This window comes from Rhamphochromis longiceps, linkage group LG7 (genome assembly GCF_057381845.1).
Source record: "Rhamphochromis longiceps isolate RC_006_pf linkage group LG7, R_longiceps_female_GT1.1, whole genome shotgun sequence".
Taxonomy (NCBI): domain Eukaryota; kingdom Metazoa; phylum Chordata; class Actinopteri; order Cichliformes; family Cichlidae; genus Rhamphochromis; species Rhamphochromis longiceps.
Window position 1 is genome coordinate 51813187 of NC_140563.1, and position 18230 is coordinate 51831416.

Below are 18230 nucleotides of genomic sequence, written 5' to 3' on the forward strand. Positions count from 1 at the left end.
AAAGAAATGTGAGCTTTGATGATTTATCACAATATCAACATTTCACACAATTGCCAACTTGACCTCATTCAACTTGTTCGCCGACGGACTCCTACATATGGCAACATTAGTTTTTTTGTTAGTGTTGGTGTGTTTGACTGTCTCATTTTACATTTTTAAAATAAAAAATGTAAAATGAATTAAAACATTTTAATTAAATAAAACAGATATTGAAAAAGTTTAACTTTGAAGACATAATTTATATGTTACTGCAATACTTTGCAAACTGCAAAATACTGTATTATAAGTGAAGTATCATGGGGTGTCTGGTGATTCCCACCCTGCTGAATATAGCCATGTACGCATGTAACCGTAATTCTACTTAATAAACTGAGAACAACTACTCTACTCTAATACATCTCTCTAAAAGAATCACAAGATGATTAACAGGACTGGAAAGTAGAAAACTGCTATAATCTGTACTTACAATGTGCTAAAAAATATCAGAGAAGGAAAAAACTGTTCAGTAAGAGTGGATACAAACAAGGGTCATCTCAACCAAGAAGTGCAGCAAAGGGCGAACACTGACAACAAATTGTCCTTCTCTTAGTCAGTGGGTGCACAGTGTGCTGCTAAAAATGATTTTGCATACTCTGGATGTTCCACTTCCGAGGAAGAGAAAGGCAAGTCAGATGTCAGTAGTAGCAAAGGTCTAACAAACATAGCGCTCAGGACTTGACCAACAATCATCAACGCACTCAAGAAACAGAATTTTAACTTTATTTTATTTTCATATATTGTAATGGTACAAAAGGAGAGCCTGAACATTAGGCAAAGTTCAGTTGTCCATTGTTACAGACGTCCCACTTAAAAAGCCAGTGTTCAGTCCACTTGGCAACAATTAGTAAAAGGCCTTGTGATACAGACAGTGCTGAGTGAAACAAGTCCGTCCATCCAACTTTTAGTTTACATTTAACGTGATCGCTGCTTAGGTTTAAAAGCGTTCCTTCCAGTATCAACGCACACATGGTTTCAAATGAAATGGATGGAAATGAACCGTTTTCCCTGATCCACAGGCATCAGAATACAGAGATGAATTGTACAGAGCAAATACAATCATGATTTATGTTCCATACACAGGCAGAAATATAATGCAACCACGGCAGTTTAAGAAAAATCTAGGGCGATGAAAAGGAAATGAAACTGTCTGGAAATGTACAATCTTGGGAAATATTAACAGATGATATACTGATGTACACAATGCCCACACTGGAGGGTGAGCTCACCTCCATTTACAGTAAGTCAAGATTGTCGAGTCGTTTCTGCTCAGTTGTGAAGTCCTGTTTTGTTTATTCAAAAACAGCAGTGTCCAAAGGGAAACCAGCAGCAATATGAATGATGATTATGAGCAAGAATAAACTGACCAGTCACGCTGCTTCACACAAACATTGCTTAAGTGATACATAATTTAGAAACACACAAAAGGAATTGGGAAAAGCTGGAAAATAACAAAAAAGAAGAAGAACAAAAACAAGAAAAGCTTTTATACGCACTGACTTAATGTGTTTGGGTGAAAATGAGCTGAGACTATATCTGAAACTGCTAGAGTTTTCTTGTAACCAAGGAGCACGTATGAGTCATCAAAACTTCCTCCTTTTGGTTTCGTGGGAATGTCTGACTGACCTTTTCCTCGGACCTTCACCTGATTCACTAACAGAAAAGGGAGTGGGCTGAAAATTAGACGCATGACTCAGAGGGACATGACGGTGAAGGACTGTAGAGCCGAGTCACAGCTCAAAGGACAGAACAAAAATGACCAAGGCAACTCGTCACCATAACATTTGTGCGTATGTGTCCAAACATACGCACGCAAAACAAACAAACTCCCAGATAAAAACATATTCATGAGAATTTTGACAAAGTAGTGTGAGAGAGTGTGAATGAGCACCATCCATCTTCGCGAGTTATACTGACTATACAGGCTCTACTAGGAAATAATTTAGGTTTTTATATATGTCTGAACTCCCAGAACTAATGATGTGACCCACATGTTAAGGCTAAAATTTTATAACAAAAAATGTGCGTACAGTTGTTATCCTTGGGATCAAATCAAGCAACCAGGGCTTTGTAAATCTAAAGTCTGCCATTAAAACACAACAATATTATTGCCCGATATTAGCTAATCGCCAATGTATCGGTATTGGCATTTAAAACAGTGTTGCTGATAAATGAAAACTTTAAAAAAAGAAGAGACAGGAGAAACATCCTTCAACCATGTCATGAGTGTTGATGTTGCATAGATTGTCCACCGGAGGGCAGTCTGCAACTTCCCTTTCATCAACGCGTGTTTGGAACGACGCAAACACAACAGCCGCCTGATCCCAGCAGAGCGGAGGTGAATAAATAACGACGCATAAAATACATCAGGAGAATTTGTTTATGTTTAGTGCGTTTGAAAGAGAAAAGAAAAATATTGGAGTATTGGCTTTTTAAGTCACCAAATATCGGTATTAATATCAGCCGGGCCCTGTCTGCCATTAGTACCACTGTACACTGCTTAAGTGCTGTGTGCAAACAGAAAGCTTTACAGACAACCTAAAGTTGACTAAGGCCAGTTATTAGTGCTTTGAAAGTGACACTTTCCTGGAATAAAAACCTTAATTAGCAATAACAGGAACGCTACGTATTGGCAACAATGAAGAACAACATGATACATTGTTTTTAAAAAATAATAACAATCAATAATCAGACTAGATGGGCTAACTCAGAGTAAACTGCCAGTTATAGCCCAACATCATACACATTTCTATGTTACTATATTATTTACTTGCCTATTTTTGCGGATTGATTGGCAGGCCGGCAGGCCAACAGTCCCTATCCGCATACTTGGCACTGCTCACGTTTATCCCGCAGTATGCAAGCAATTCAATTTAAGCATTCAATCCTTTCCAGGAAAGCTGAGATTTCCTGTGGATGAATCTGTTTCTCTGGCATTATTGCCTTTTTGCTTCCATCTGCAATCTCTGTTGCAATGTTAGCACTAGTTGCTCGTCAGCTCACATAAAGCTAAAGCTCCTATTTGTGCCTTTTAATACTGCATGGGAGCGCTTTACTAGTTCCCCCTACAAGGACATTTGGATTCAGTCAAGGCCTCAGTAAACAAAATATACCGTGAACAAAGGTATAATTGTATCATTAGAGTTAACCTTCCTTTAAAAAGCTTGAATCAAAAGAGAAAAACAGCAGGTAGGAAGAATACGGTACACATGAAACAAACACATTAAATATTTCAGCTATACATTTTACAGCACAAGAAATAAAAAACGAGCCAAGATTGTGATGTTTGCAATCATTCCTGGGGTATAAAGCTTGTAAAATCTAAGGCCATATTAGCTGCAAGAGATGCTTGGCTGGGGTGAACATGGCAGAATTAGTCCAAATGATGCTATTAAATCCAAAGGCCTTAATAAGGAAAGTGTTTCAAGCAAACCACGCATGTTACATTAATTTGGTCCATAGATGGTGGGAATCACATATTGCATGTTCGTTTTCTCTCTCCCTCTCTCTGCAAATGTTTCCCTTCTGTTGTCTGATCTAAATGTTTCTCCACTCTTCCATTTCCTGTTTGTCCTCATCTGTCACTTAGATAAACAGATTACATATAAGTGTCTGCTTTTGAAGCTTGACTCAACTCTTCTCAAACAGGAAGTATCTAAACTTTCCATTATCACATCTGAAGTTCATTTCCTTTGGGAGTCCCACACATGTAAAGCTTGACTAAAGCTTCATAAATCATATGGCGCATTAAAAAAAAGGAATAAAGAAAAGAAGTACCTTCATTCTTGTTCATTTTTTAAGTGTATTATCTACTCGATGTGTGATTAGCAGTATCTATGCTCCATATATTTTAACTAAAAAACCCAAAACAAAACAAAACCAAAAGAAATCCGCTGTGACTTGTAATGCAAGGACAGCTAACCTCACATAATTACATGTAATTACAACATAGCAAAGAAAATAACAATAATATGGGTATAGCTTTGACAATTTCTTTTTAAAATAAATGCAAAACCAAAACTACACGTCTATTGTGCATAACATTGCATTCCAATATTCACAATAAAACAGCCCTTCTCACAGGCCCAAACATAATGCTAATGTATGGTACAATTTAAAAGTACACCAAAATAAATTCTTGGCCTTTTCCCAACACATTACAAGGTGTCATATTAAATCTGATAAAGTAACACACTCAAAAAAAAGTATAATGCTCGTTGAAACAGAAAGATTCAAAGAAAGAAGATGGATTTGTCCACCATAACTTCCCATGCAGTTAACAAACAGCCTGCCTCACAGACTGATGTTATAGTTTAACAACTGCAGGGTATTTAGACATTGAACTGCAGAGTGTGTTCCCATTTGTTTCCACTGAATATTTGACAGCTTTGTTTCTTTGAAGTTCATCTTCTGAGCTAAGGCCTAAGCTGTGAGATCACCCGTGAGATGATTTGCTAATCTTCATCAAGTCATTTTGTCTACGTAAAAAAAATGCCTCAGAGTAAGTCGAGCATAAAGAAAGCCAGAAGGAAAAACAACACGGCGAAGCTTCATGCCTCAACACATCGGCTATCAGTTGCGCTGTCATTTGTTCGATTACATCTGCTAGCACAGTGAGGCACGCTGCACCTCATCTGCAGATATAACTGTATAAAACTCAAAGGTGATTTTTAGTCTCGAGGCCAGAGAACGTCAGGCTAACACTCTTCTGTGCATATTTCCTGTTGATAGTAAAGTAGTGATAATCAGCACATTTAGATCACTGGCAAGGTTGAATCGTGCAAATTTAAATAAACGGGTTTGCTTTGGACAGTTCCTATTGTGGCATGCATACTCAACATCACCTGGATGAAACACTGAAAGGCCACAATACCAAACCACCTTTCATCGCCAAGCTAGGTTATGAGATTATTCCACTGGCAGGCATGAGACAATTCCAAAAGCCATCACTTTCCTGTGCCTGTTGGGCCAGAACTGCTGCATCTCCTTCAAAGTTTCACAAAATTTCATTGCTTCTTCATTCCTCTGATCAAACCTCTCTCCTCTGCAGCTGTCCACAGTGGTTCGGCTCAGGCTTGTTCCTTATCGGCCCTCCACAGCTGCTCTTTCACTTCTGAGGGAAGCGTGTTGAACAGGTCCTCCTCCACCACCAGGCTGCTCTTCTTCAACAGTCGGCACTCGCCGAGCTCCACCGGAAGACACTCCAGACGGTTCCCTCGCAGCTCCAGCTGAGTCAGCCCGGTCAGTTCCCCAAAACGTGACGGTAGAGTCTGCAAGCAGTTGTTCCCCAGATTCAGAGTACGAAGTTTCTTACACTGGAACAGCTCTGGGGGCAACATCTCAATCTGAAATGGAGAGGAAAGGAGGAGGTTGCAGTTACCCTGGCCTGCTGAGGCAGTTACTAAGCAAAACATGTTTCACATAATAAGCAGCTCAGTTGTAGATCACATTAATTTCAGATGCTAACCAATTAAAACTACGACAAACAGGCAGGATCACAGGAACAAAATCAAAACTAGGTTAAATCTAGGCCTGCAGTTATATATGGGTGAACACGGTGCAGGCCAGTATCGACTTTGGTGACTGCTATGAGCAGATCCAACATTTACTATAGCAACTTAAAGACGGTTAATAACGAGATAAAAGACTTTTAAACAGCTGGGTTATTTTAATTATGATAACCATAAAATAAAGCATCTGTATTGGCGACAGACAAGCAATCTCTTGCTGCCACCTCCAAAACAGCATTGAGTTAAATGTGACTTGATTGGTTCAAATGTTTTGCCAGGTTTGGTTAATTTCAGCTGTTCTTGGATGCCGGCTCTGAGAGTTGAGTATCACACCAGTAAACAGAATCTAGGCATCATTTTAGATTACTTGTAAACTTTTGTTAAAGCCTTATTACACAATTCTACTAAATATAACTACTGTGTGCATTTTTAACCAGCTTAGTTTAGGTAGCTGGAGTGCTAGCTATTAACAAAGAAATTTTTCCTATTACTCAGGATCAACCGAGCAGAGCACAGCTGATGTTTAGACAGCTGATGTTTTATTCAAATCTTACCCTGATACTACATTCATGTGTTTGACCAATCAATGTATGCAACCAGGTCTTTCGAAGCTTAGCTAAAAAAAAAACATTCCCACGTCCCATGGGTTTTGCACTCAACAATAAAGCTACGGGTTGACAGAACAATTTTACATCTAATTACGAATTTTACGCAGGATGCCCTTCCTGACACCACCCCATAAAGAGGCTAGTCTCCATTCTGAATTGACCCAGCGATTTACACTATGGAGCAAACACCCAATACTACGTAAAACTGGAATTTAATCTGACTCAAATGTGATATTTAGAACAATAAAATAACAGTGGGTTTGCGATGTAACCACCAGAACGTGATACAGGCAAAGAATTTCACAATTTGTGCATGTCTGCTAAAGACTTAAAGGTTTGAACAAATTTAGGACTTGAGTTTACTTTGTGTACCATGAACCTCTGTTTGAAAACAACAATGCAGTCATACTCTGTTAAAAACTTCTAAACATTAAAAACCTTTTTTTTTATTTGGATAGATAATGTGCTGGAAGTTTAAAGAGGATTTTAAGGAAAAGAGGCCCCGAGAGCCCAAAACATCAAAAGGACCCCATTTAATGGAGCTATTTGTAGCCGCACACAAACCTGCTGGAAGCTATTTTCAGCATGCAAGCGCAGTAGAAAGTCTAGTAAAACAGCAGTAATAATAACCTTTACTGAAAAACACATGATGCTGTATGCATGCTCAGTGTTCAAAACAGTATTATCAGGAGAATTCACCAAGTGTTTCTTTAAATTCTCACAGTAAACAAATGTGAATGAAATGCCCCAAAGCAAATAACTGAGTTAAAGCTTAAATGATCTCCTTCATCAGAAACCACAGGCTTCAATCCAACTGTGAATTTTTAGCATGATTGAACATGTTAATGAAAAATAACCAAGTTTATGATAATCTGCCACCTTAACACAGTGAGGGAGGCTAGTTTTGTGGAGAAAAGCGACACATTATACAAATAATACCATATACACTTTGTAATAAATACATAGCAATGACACATTTTGGTCCGCTTGGAGTTCACTTGGATTTTTTTGTGTGTGAAAAGAAGCCAAACCACAGGAAAAAGCTACAAGTTTACAAATTCATCAACTAATTTAGACCAGCGTAAACAAACTATAAAAGCGCCCTTAGACAAAGACTTGGACAGCTGTCAATATACCTGGGTGGTCCACCTAAGTAAAGTCTTTGTATGGGAAGCACTACATTCCTACTGTTATCTTCAAAGGCATAATTCTACACCAAGAACATGTAGATATTTATAATGGCTGACCTCCGTCAACAACTTATCGGGTTTTTTAAGCGAACCTTACTGACATCTATGAGAAAGATAAAGGGGTGGAAACATGACTGCAGAATGAGAGAACTTGATAACTTTTACTACACTTTGAATCACCTTGTTGTTGAATTGTGCTATACAAATAAACTTGCCTTACAATGAATAATTTAAGAAATTCTTCGCTACTCACCCTGTTTGCTGTCACTGCAAAATACTGCAGGTTCTGGAGGAAGCCCACATCTGGGTGGATGCTGGTCAGATTGTTGTGGCTCAGGTCTAAGAAGCGCAACTTGCGGCAGAAGAAAAGCTGGCTGGGGATCCTCTCTATCTTGTTCCTATTCAAATAGAGCCTTTCCAGGTTGGTGAGTGTTCCGATCTGAATGGGGATATAGGCAATCTGGTTGTACCACAGCTTCAGGCACACGAGGCGGTGCAGGTGCTGGAAGCTGATGATCTCCTCTATCGTCTTCAGATTGTTGTCCTTCAGGTCGATTTCCTGCAGGTTGTGCAAGCTAAAGATGGAGTGCGGAATACGTTCGAGATCGCAACGAATGAGCTCCAGCTCAGTCAGGTTGACCATTTTCTTCAGGCTGTTGAGCACCATTAGTTTGGTGCCCTCATTGTTGATGGAGAGCTTCTGAAGGTGCACACCCACATCCGTTACCACCTGGGGAAGCTTAGTGAGGTTGCTCTTAAGCCGTAGCACTTTGAGACTTTTGAGCTCTCGGAGCCCATCGATGACAATGTAACGATTATTCTCAGCACTCAGGTTCCCGGTTAAATGCAGCTCTCTGAGATTCTTCAGGCTGTAGATCCACAATGGGATCTCCTTGATATCAGTGAACTTAATGTGGAGGGACTTCAGATTCTCTCTTAGAAAGGCCAGAGCTGGAGCCTCAATTTTAGCCGGGGTGTGATAGAGCCACATTTCTTTTAGGTTGGAAAGCTGGGCGATGATTGGAGGGATAGTAACATCTGGAATAAGTTCCAGCTTGAGCACCTCTAGTTCAATCAGATCAAACACCGTGTCTGGAATCCCGCTGAGCATGAAGAGGTGCAGCTCCAGCTTCTCCTGGGAGTTCTTGGTGATACGCTGCCGTAGCTTCTCCAGTGTCCACTCATTGTTCAGGTTGAGTTGCCTCAGCTTGTTTTCACTCACCTCTGACAGAAACACAGCGAAGCGCTTGGAGTAAAGAGGGTCATACTGATCTATCATGTGCAGCATGAAGGCAAAGTCGTTCTTTACATCTGGGATGTCACTGTAACTGCTTTCCTCACGGATTGCTTCAAAGGAGTATCGTTTCAGGGAGCGGCTGAGCATCCAACAAAGAGTGTACATGCAGATGAGTCCATAAACCACCACCAGGGAGATGTAGAAACAGGCCAAAATCCTGAAAAGAGTTGCTAACGGATGGGCGCAATGGAACGAGCTGTACCCGGTTAGATTCTGAATATTCTCTGTGCACAGCACATTGAAGCTGATGTGTTTTACATAGTGGGCTGTGTAGCCAAATATCAGTATAAACTTTATTACCTTGATAATGGTCTGACGTATGTAAAGGCGGTACACTATATCACCCTCCTCTACATGTATTCTGAACTTTTTAACCTTTTCAAAAAGGGCCTTGGCCTGCTCCCCTTCCTTTTTATCTAAAACTCCAGTTTCAGAGCGATCAACAATTCCTTGTTCAATTCTGGTCTTTGTTCGTTGGAGCATGGGCACACTGGCCTCAACATCCTCGCTCACGCTTGAGGCCTTCTTGTCCATCGAACCGTTCATTTTCCCCACAGGCTTGGGGTCGCTCTCCTCCACCACGGTCTCAGACAAAGCTCTCGTTGTCCACGGGGAGTCGAAGCACTTGAGGAGGATGGAGACAAAATGCTCCACTTTAGAACTCGTGCGGGGGAACTTAAACCAGAAGTTGCTGCAGGCCAGGAAGATTAGAGTGTGGAGTAGCACCAGATAGGGGAAATATTTGGCAAACCAGTGTAGTTTTTTCTCATAGCAGACTGCGTCTACATAGTTATACTGATGTCGGTCAAGGTCATACTGAATGCCTTTGGGTTCCGGTGCGTAGTGGGTGGTCAGATTCGGCATGGGCATGACTTCGCACGAGTCATTAACGACCCACTTGCAAGGCAAGCAGATCATCTTGTCCTGTGTGACCTGCAGCGTCCCGCCGAACACCGCAATCATCAGCATGACGATTGAGATGTAGTCTGTGAAAACGTCCCACCATGGCTTCAGGATGCGGTACGCTGGCTGGGTGTCAGCAAAGTATCGGAGCTCTGTGACGGGAATCATGATGGTTTATCTAAAAAAGCAGAGACAACAGAGGATTAGTTCATGACATGTTAGGTTAAACTGTGTTTTGAAAACCTTAATGCTTTGGGGCAAAACTTTGTATAAATTACACTCAAAATATTATTCCTGCCTGTTGGCAGCTGACTGTGGCAGCTGGTTGTGAATATTTTAAGCTTTTTCCTTATGAAATCCAGTTGAATAGCTGTTTTTCTTTGATAGCTTCTATGCCAGTTTCTGGGATTAAGCCAACCATTGTTTTCATTAGGAATTAATCCTCTAATTATTTCGTCATTCATTATTTCTAAAATGCCATGAAATAGTGAAGAATGTCCACTATGGTTTCCTGAAAGAATACATTTACAAATTACACTCCAAAACTATGACACAGTCAATTTACAAATACATAAACCAGAGAGAGTCTGATGGTGCACTGGAGAAGCAAATGTTTGGATGTCTTGTTTTTTTGCATGAAATATGATTCAAATTATTAAACCATCTATACAGTGGAAACCCATATTCCCAACAGCAATCAAACATATTTGCCACAATGTGTCTTGGAGAATATCACAGCACTGAAAATAGTACTAAATGGATACCATAATAGCATCACCATTTCATATAGCAGGATAAACACAATCCTTTCATTTTACACTGCACAATTGGAAGGAAGCTTGCTTTAGTCTTGCCTTCTTGCTCTTATGTTATGTCAATATTGATGTGAATATTTTAAAAAGTCAGACAGCAAATTAATAAATGCCACACACACAAATAGCACTAACTTACAATTTGCCTTTTATCCTGATGTAGCCCAACACGCACCTATGAGCAAAGAAGTGGAGGTTACCAGACTAGAAACACACAAAACACGATAGTTCTGATAGCTATTTGTCCTACAACTAAACAAAAGATCCTCTGAGCATCTTGCATGGGACACAGCACATTGCAGAGGCAATAGCAGCACAGACCCCGAAGCAGGCATGTTCATACAGACTCGGTGTCTCCACCTGTACTGCTACGTAGCCCTTTCTCAGAATGAATACGTTTTAACATGTTACTCCTTACAGAAAGGGCCACGAAGGAATGTATTCTCCCAAGAAGCTATGTAAAATCCTGCAAAACCAACAAATTTCCTGATTGTTTTCCCCCAAAAAGTGAACAATCCAAACAAGCAGGAATACTTAAATTAAAATCAAGAAAAACAACTTGAAAATGGATGCTAAACCCATTACTGAACACAAAGCTGCTGCTGGTCCCACGAAAACACAAATCCCCCAAAGTGAAAAACTCCTGAGGCTTGAGTATGTGTGTAAAAACCACAATCAGGCATCTTTTTCAAACAGTAAATAACAATAGACTGAACAATAAAAAAATAGAGCAGTCAAAGCAGCTTTTTTTCACAATTCAAGATGTTTTAAAGGATCATATTAGCCCAAGTATAACCTCCTACACACAAATACAGTTTCATGTGGACACAAATCTGATAGTAGAAGAAGAAACAAATCAACTGTAATAGTACTACTTATTTTTCTTCTTATAACAGTAAGGAAGAATCAAAAACAACAAAAACTGCATCTCCCTGTTTGTTCAACCACCCCCTACCTTATGAAAGAAGATAGCTGCGCAAGTCCTCACAAAAACGCATTGTTTTTTATCCAGTTCAAACCAGAATGGCAGCGGAGTCGCTGTTGGCCTCCTTCGTTAGGCTTCTGCTTTGCTTTAACACAGAAATTACAGCACACTGAGACCCCAACAGCTGCCACAATACCCTTAACTGTAACCAGTCAGATGGTGTTATTCCACAACAGGCTATCTTTGACTCCAATGCAGTGTACACTTCCCTGTACCACAACAGATTCATGACAAACCCAAAAGCATTTGACATGCTCAACTTTAAAATGTGACAGATGGAAATTCTGGTTTTGCAATACAGTGAAACTGCTGCATATTTTCACTTTCGTGTCTTGAAGTCATTGGTGTGTCGCTTAGATCACAAGTTTGCCACAATAAGCTCATATAAACTCCAAGTTCCATGTAACATAAACTAATTGCCAAGATCTTCCAAGAATTTCACACCAGGCTCTGAAATAACCCTAACAATAATAATGGATGATCCGGTGAGGTCACAATGTACCACTAATATCTTTAATTCAAAAGAACATCCGAGGTTTGTTTCACTTCATCCTGGCACAGGAAAATAAACACCAGTCTGCAAGCAGCTTACCTTGAACCACACTACACTTCTCCAAAATCATCCCTCTAATAATTTCAACCAAGGACTTCTCTGAGGAACTAAGGACTTCCTGTCACTATCCCTGGTGTAAAATAAAAAAGGTCAAGACAGGATAATATAGTGACTGTGTTCTTTCTTGTTTGCTATGTTACCGCAGTACATTTCTCCTGATTTTCTTTCTCAAACAGAGATGCCTTTGTGCAGGCGAAGTGCAGGTGAACCTGACCACCGAAACAGCCAGTGTATTACAGAGCCAGAAATAATTTCCCTCAAGGACACTAGTGTCCATTTGGTTTGTCACAAAAACAAATGGACATGCCTCTTTTGCAGTATATAATGGACTTTCCTTTAAAATAACCCCGAGCAACCCCAAGTAGCTTTAAGTGATATCTGACAGCTAATCTCCAAAAACTAAATGAACTCCAGTGAGGGGAAAAAAAACCCTTCCTGTGGGGCTTAAACTCAAAATCCCACAGGAATAAGTCGCAGGTTCGTATGGGTGCCACTCCCTACTGCTCCTTAGTATAGATTTTTGGTGGTAGGCATACTTTAATACCAACAACTTTCCAAAGACCTTAAAAAAATAAAGGACTGAAGGACTTTCTAAGGACTTAAGGTCATCATCAATGTACACATGCAGGACAAGAGTGTGCGTAGTGCAAAGATCAGAGCACAGCATGTAATCGTGAAAGAGATGAGAAAAACCCCAAAATGATAACAAAATAAAAAGAAAAGGAAAAAGAAAAACGTGCTATAATCTTTGTTATGTGTCCATGATGAGAAAACACTGAACAAGATGGTGTTAACGATGGACAGCATGTCTCCAATGTGATTTGAACCCCACTGAATGTGCACATGACACCTTTGGGAGAAACTTTTAGTAGACAGAAGAGACAAAGTTGAACTTGTTGGCAAAGATAAACAACATACTTTGAGGGAAAAGGGCACTCTATACTAAGGCTAAAAGCTCAACTCAACTAGGCTGGATATTTAAAAGCTGATATGATTTTTGAATATTCAAATAGTAATTAAAAAATGAGATACTTTATGCCTTAATAATTCCTTGGTTTTTTTTACTGGCATTTGCAAGGATATAATACACTACTATCACCCAAAAGGGATGGTAATGCACATGCAAAGCCAAATACAGTGAGAGCTGTCAAAAACCTTCAAATAGAACTTAAAAAATAATGCAGCAAAGCTAGCATATCACAAGTCTGCCACAACTATACAACAGTCATCAGAGAGGAGTATGTTGGAAGGATGTCTTTGTAGAATATTATATTTGATTAGAAATGCCTGTTAATCCAAACCTTGAAGCAGGGTGGAGGTAGCATTATGGGTTGGAGCTGTTTTGCAAGTTCAGAAGACTTTCCAATCGAAAACACTGAATTTAATTTTTGTGTTTAATTCAGCAGTCTACGAGCAGAAGATTTTGAAAGGCTGGGTCATACAACAGGACACTGATTCAAAACATATAAAAAAAATACAGATAAGCCCATGTCTCAAGCCACCACGAATTTCTTTAAATGTTGCTTCCAAGGAGCCAGACTTTATTGTAACTGTTTAAAGTGGTTATGAGCAACAATTCTCCAGGCTTTCTGAACGTTTTTCAAAACCTTTTTCTTAACTAACTGGCTGCTTTTTGATTGATTGAGTATCTGAGTATTTTTAGAGAAATTATTTTCATTTATTTGTTTATTTACTTCACTTAACACTGACAAGCATAAACAAGACACCTAACTCAAGGGATGAACGAGTGTTGTGTCTTAGCAACAAACTCATTTTAAATTGCATCTTTCGACAGTTCGTTACTATTTTTGCTCCAAGTTGATTGCCAAATAGCCATTAGCTAAAAACTTGGCATACGTCAGCATGAAGAAATTGCACAAGTGGAGGACAAAAGAAGAAGTTTCAGGCATAAAAATAATTTTGCAGTATACGAAAATGAAAAAAAAAAAATGCAGCAAAGAAGCCATTTTTAAGGAAGGGAAACAGGGAGAAAAAGCTGAGGTAGATATGAGCTCAGCTAAAAATCAGCGACAGCTGGTCTTATAGAGTGATGAATTTGAAGCTTTGGGGTCAAAGTGTCATAGGAGGAGGTCAGGAGAGAGGTACAACTGGGAGTATGTACAGCCAAAACACGGTGGAGGCTCAGTCATGGTTTGGGGTTGCATTTCAACAAGGGGTGTTGGGAATCTTATCAAAACTAATGGAATTATGAAAGCACAAAAGTGCCCCTAGATTTTGATCCACGATGCAATACCAGCAAACATCCTAGAAGAGCTTTGCATGTAATTCCAGAAGAACTATTCCTGAAGACTACCCATAGAAATTACAAGAAAGCTACCTGTGAGATATCAGGTAGTGTTGAAGAACAAAGGTAGACATACCTTTGTTAGAAGGGGTGGCTTCTAAGATCATTAGAAGCCACCCCTAAAGAAATGAGGTGTGGTACAACACTTGCACAGTAATGACATCTCACTCATGACTGTGTCTTTCCAGTTAAGATTATGACGGCCTATTAGCGTAACTTAGCAGAAGACCACATCACAACTAATTAATTCTGGTTAATTTCTTGCAACTGTACACATGTGGACAGAAAGATGGACAGATACCAGTGCTGCCAGCACTTATTGCAGGCAGGAAGTTTTATTACATTCACTTAGATTGATACACGCTATAAACTCCTCTGTGTTTGAAACATCTCTCAATATTCCCTTGGCAACTACTTCACAAATTTCCATTTAAGTGCCGCAAACATTTATAGGACCTCCAAAGCAACAGAGAGCATCACTTTACTAACGTCTTCTACGCCCTGTTATCACGTACCATACAGCAGAGATGACTAAGGAACAGCGTGTTTTGGATCCCTTCATCAGTTCACAGTTGTTGAAAGTATTACACCCAGATCTCAGGGTTGTGTCAACAGCATCCAGTCCAGGCTTGTTGCTCCAAATGTGCTGGAGTTGAAAAAATCAATTTTAAGCGACAAAAATCAGCTTTTTTCCACCATATTTTGACACTGTGTGGTACAAATAATGTATCATTTGAAGATAATGAGGTGAGAAATCATATATGAAAAGACTAAATGGTAAATGGCCTGTATTTGTATAGCGCTTTCCTAGTCCTTAAGGACCCCAAAGCGCTTTACACACTCAGTCATCCACCCATTCACACACTGGTGATGGCAAGCTACATTGTAGCCACAGCTGCCCTGGGGCGCACTGACAGAGGCGAGGCTGCCACCGGGCCCTCTGACCACAACCAGTAGGCAACGGGTGAAGCATCTTGCCCAAGGACACAACGACCGAGACTGTCCAAGTCAGGGCTCGAACCTTCCGATTACAAGGCGAACTCCCAACTCTTGAGCCACGATTGCTCCGACTAATCCTACCTTGGTCTGATTCTAGCTTTTCAAAGGAGGATCCTTGCACTTAACAATTTTTCCAGCACTTCCCAGCACTATGTGGCAATAACTACATAACTATGTGATCTGGATCCAGCAAGTCAAAGACATTGATTAGTTTCCCGTTATTATTTTTCCATTTTAGCTAATACTTAGTAAATCCTGATAAAAGTCTACATAAGGCTGTTAGGGGGCAGTTGAGTTGCTAGTCTACATCAGCACTACATATCAGCAGTGACAGTGTTTTCTAAAGCCACAATCCACTCACACTTTATAAAGAGGTCCTTGACCACAAAACTGTTGCCTAGAACGCGGAAAAGAAAATGAAAAGAAAAGAAATTCAGGCCAAAAACTTGAGATCGTTCTTCACAGCCCATTTGTACAAAGCAGAATTATCACAGCTTCCGATCTCAGCCCATCTGCCCAGCCCTGGGGCATCAAATCAAGGGATGGAGAGGACAAGGTCTAACAACTGCTGACTCACAAAGAATGTACACCAGTGATGTCATGCTCTCACACATGTTCACAGTAATGAGAGGTCTGAGACATAAACCGTTTAAAACTACTTTATAAAGACATATCCTGATCTTATAAATTAATCATTCTAACCATATTTGTGTGCCTAGCCTGCCAATGGCAATATTACTACAGCAATGCGATAAAATCATAAGAGCTCTTACATGTATTTTGTGACTCTGTAGTAATAAAAATGAGAAGAAGAACAGCTCCTTATGAACTTAATATCCGAGAAACATCGAGTTACAAAACAGAGCTCTCCTGTTTTCCACTGCATGCACATGCTTTGCGGCTGCTGATGGGAAAACTTCCGTGTTTTAATCTGCTGTTTATAGCTTCAGTGTTTTATCAGCAAAAAACTGTTTGCGCTAAAAATCCCAGAACACCTCGCCTGGCCTTTAGCTATGGACAAAAATGCATTTAAGCAGGACCGAGAATATTTCATTAGCTTAAAAAAAATCAATCCGAGGCGGTAACACAGTCGGATAAAATTACATGTAATCCAACCCCCCCAGAGCGACCTTTAGTTAGGTGGTCCTCTCCACAGCAAGAGTCAGCAGAGCAGGGACGGGAAACGATGTCTCATGTCGGTGCTCAGTTAGCAGTCTGCGGCAGCTAACTGGTTATATACCAAACACCCTGAAAAATAACAAAAGACCCACCTGTTTTGCTAAAGCTGGTGTCTCTCGCCTCCTCCGCACTCTGGTGAAACATTTCTCAAACAGGCTTCAGAAGCTGAGGCAGCTCGGACATCAGGCCGGAGCCCCGTTATGCTGCTACGGTAGAAGAAACCCGCAAGAAGGCTAGAGCGGTGCGGGACCGTCGGCTCCCACAAAGAGCTCTGTCCGAGCAGGGACGGGGGAAAGTACGAAATTATACAGTTTTTCAAAATAAAAGCACAACCCTCTCATCTCACTCTCGCTCTGTCTCTCTCACTTCTGTTTCCCCCTATTTTCTTTTAGCTTTCCTTTTTAAGTTTTATTAAATTAGATAAATAGGTTAGTTATATATCTACTCCCAGTCGGTCGCGGCAGATGGCTGCCCCTTCTGAGACTGTTTCTGCTGGAGGTTTCTTCCTGTCAAAAGGTTTCTTCCCACACTTACCTTACAGTATAAAGTCTGTGAGACAAATGTTGTGATTTGGGGTTATATAAATAAAATTGAATTGAAAAATTGAATTGAATTGAATTGAATAGAATAGAAATAAAATTAAATACAACGGAATTGAACTGAACTGAACTACAGCCCTCTTTAAACTTAAGTGGGCCAGTGAAAGTCTGCATTTCTGTAAGTGTAAAGAATTGTAATTACACACTTAACATATCTTAAGATAATAATAAAAAGTGCAATTCATCTTTTCGTTTTTCTACATGATAAAGAAGGGCTCCTTTGGTACATAAAAAAAACGCTGTCAGTCCATTTGTTTGGGCTTGTAAATTGTAGGAAATAAATGTGTAAAATTACACATTGCTCATTGGTCAGAATGTCCTGTAATTATAAAAGAGAAGGGTTTTGCTAATTGACAAACAAAACACAACTGTATAAGTTATAAATGTGTTAAAAAATGTAAACAGTGAAAAAATTCAAATCAATACTTTACGCGATCTAACCCCCTTTTTTTTTTTTTTTTTTTTTTTTTACATTTACAGTAACTTTAAGGGTTTAAAAATAGCAACAACAATAAAAAATCACACTCATCTTCATTCACCAGCAATTTCTTCTTTCGGCTCTTCCACAAATCTCTGCAGTGATTGCACGGTGGAACTGTGCATACATTTTTAATAACTACCCCACATACAGCATCTAATTTCATTGGTACACTTGCACATGAATTTATGGTAGTTTAGGTAGGTCATTCCAAAAATTTTAGATGAACTTGTCACATTTCTTCAATTTTTAAGCTGACTGGGCTGCTTGTGTCTGTTCATCCACATCCCAGATTGACTTTGGGGCACCTCAAGTCTAAATATTATCGGAAATGTGCTCAACCTCATTCCAAGCATTATATATTCACTTCAGAACAGATGCAAAAAGCCTTCAAATCAAACTTTAGATGGAACTGTTCCCACTGAATAATACATGTTTGCCTAAAGTGAGGGCTTATGAATAAGGTATGAATCCTCCCTGTAATGATCATTTGTGCAGAATATCATATAGTACAGTCCATAACATGTTAATAAACAAACAGCATTTAGAGATAATATATTTTAAGGTGTAAATACTTGCTGTGAAAAGGTATTTGCCCCCTTTCTGATTTGTTAGGGGGTTTTTTTGTTTTTTTTTGCATATTTGTCAGGCTTATATTTCAGATCATCAAATAAATTTTAATATCAGACAAAGATAACTTGAGACAATACAAAATC

At 39.6% G+C, this 18230-nt stretch overlaps 1 protein-coding gene across 4 annotated transcripts; it reads right to left on the reverse strand.

Annotated features, from left to right (window-relative positions):
* Window positions 1–745: 745 nt before the first annotated feature.
* Window positions 746–16717, reverse strand: lrrc8aa (leucine rich repeat containing 8 VRAC subunit Aa). 4 transcript variants are annotated; one of them, XM_085414228.1, is made up of 5 exons: window positions 16530–16717; window positions 14775–14905; window positions 10496–10531; window positions 7598–9722; window positions 746–5381 (listed from the first exon to the last, which is right to left on the reverse strand). In XM_085414228.1, the coding sequence occupies exons 4-5, from the start codon at window positions 9710–9712 to the stop codon at window positions 5106–5108; spliced, it is 2391 nt and encodes a 796-aa protein (XP_085270354.1). In that variant the 5' UTR covers window positions 9713–9722; window positions 10496–10531; window positions 14775–14905; window positions 16530–16717; the 3' UTR covers window positions 746–5105. The 4 variants fall into 4 exon arrangements, with proteins under 4 accessions (XP_085270354.1, XP_085270355.1, XP_085270353.1 ...); XM_085414229.1 differs by lacking the exon at window positions 14775–14905; XM_085414227.1 differs by lacking the exon at window positions 10496–10531.
* Window positions 16718–18230: the final 1513 nt, after the last annotated feature.

Excerpts from the sequence above, each read along its gene's own strand:
- lrrc8aa (XM_085414226.1), bottom strand. The coding sequence starts at position 9,712 with ATGATTCCCGTCACAGAGCTCCGATACTTTGCTGACACCCAGCCAGCG. Across the intron at positions 5,382-7,597 it reads TTGCAGTGACAGCAAACAGG|ATTGAGATGTTGCCCCCAGA; the intron begins GTGAGTAGCGAA and ends TCTCCATTTCAG.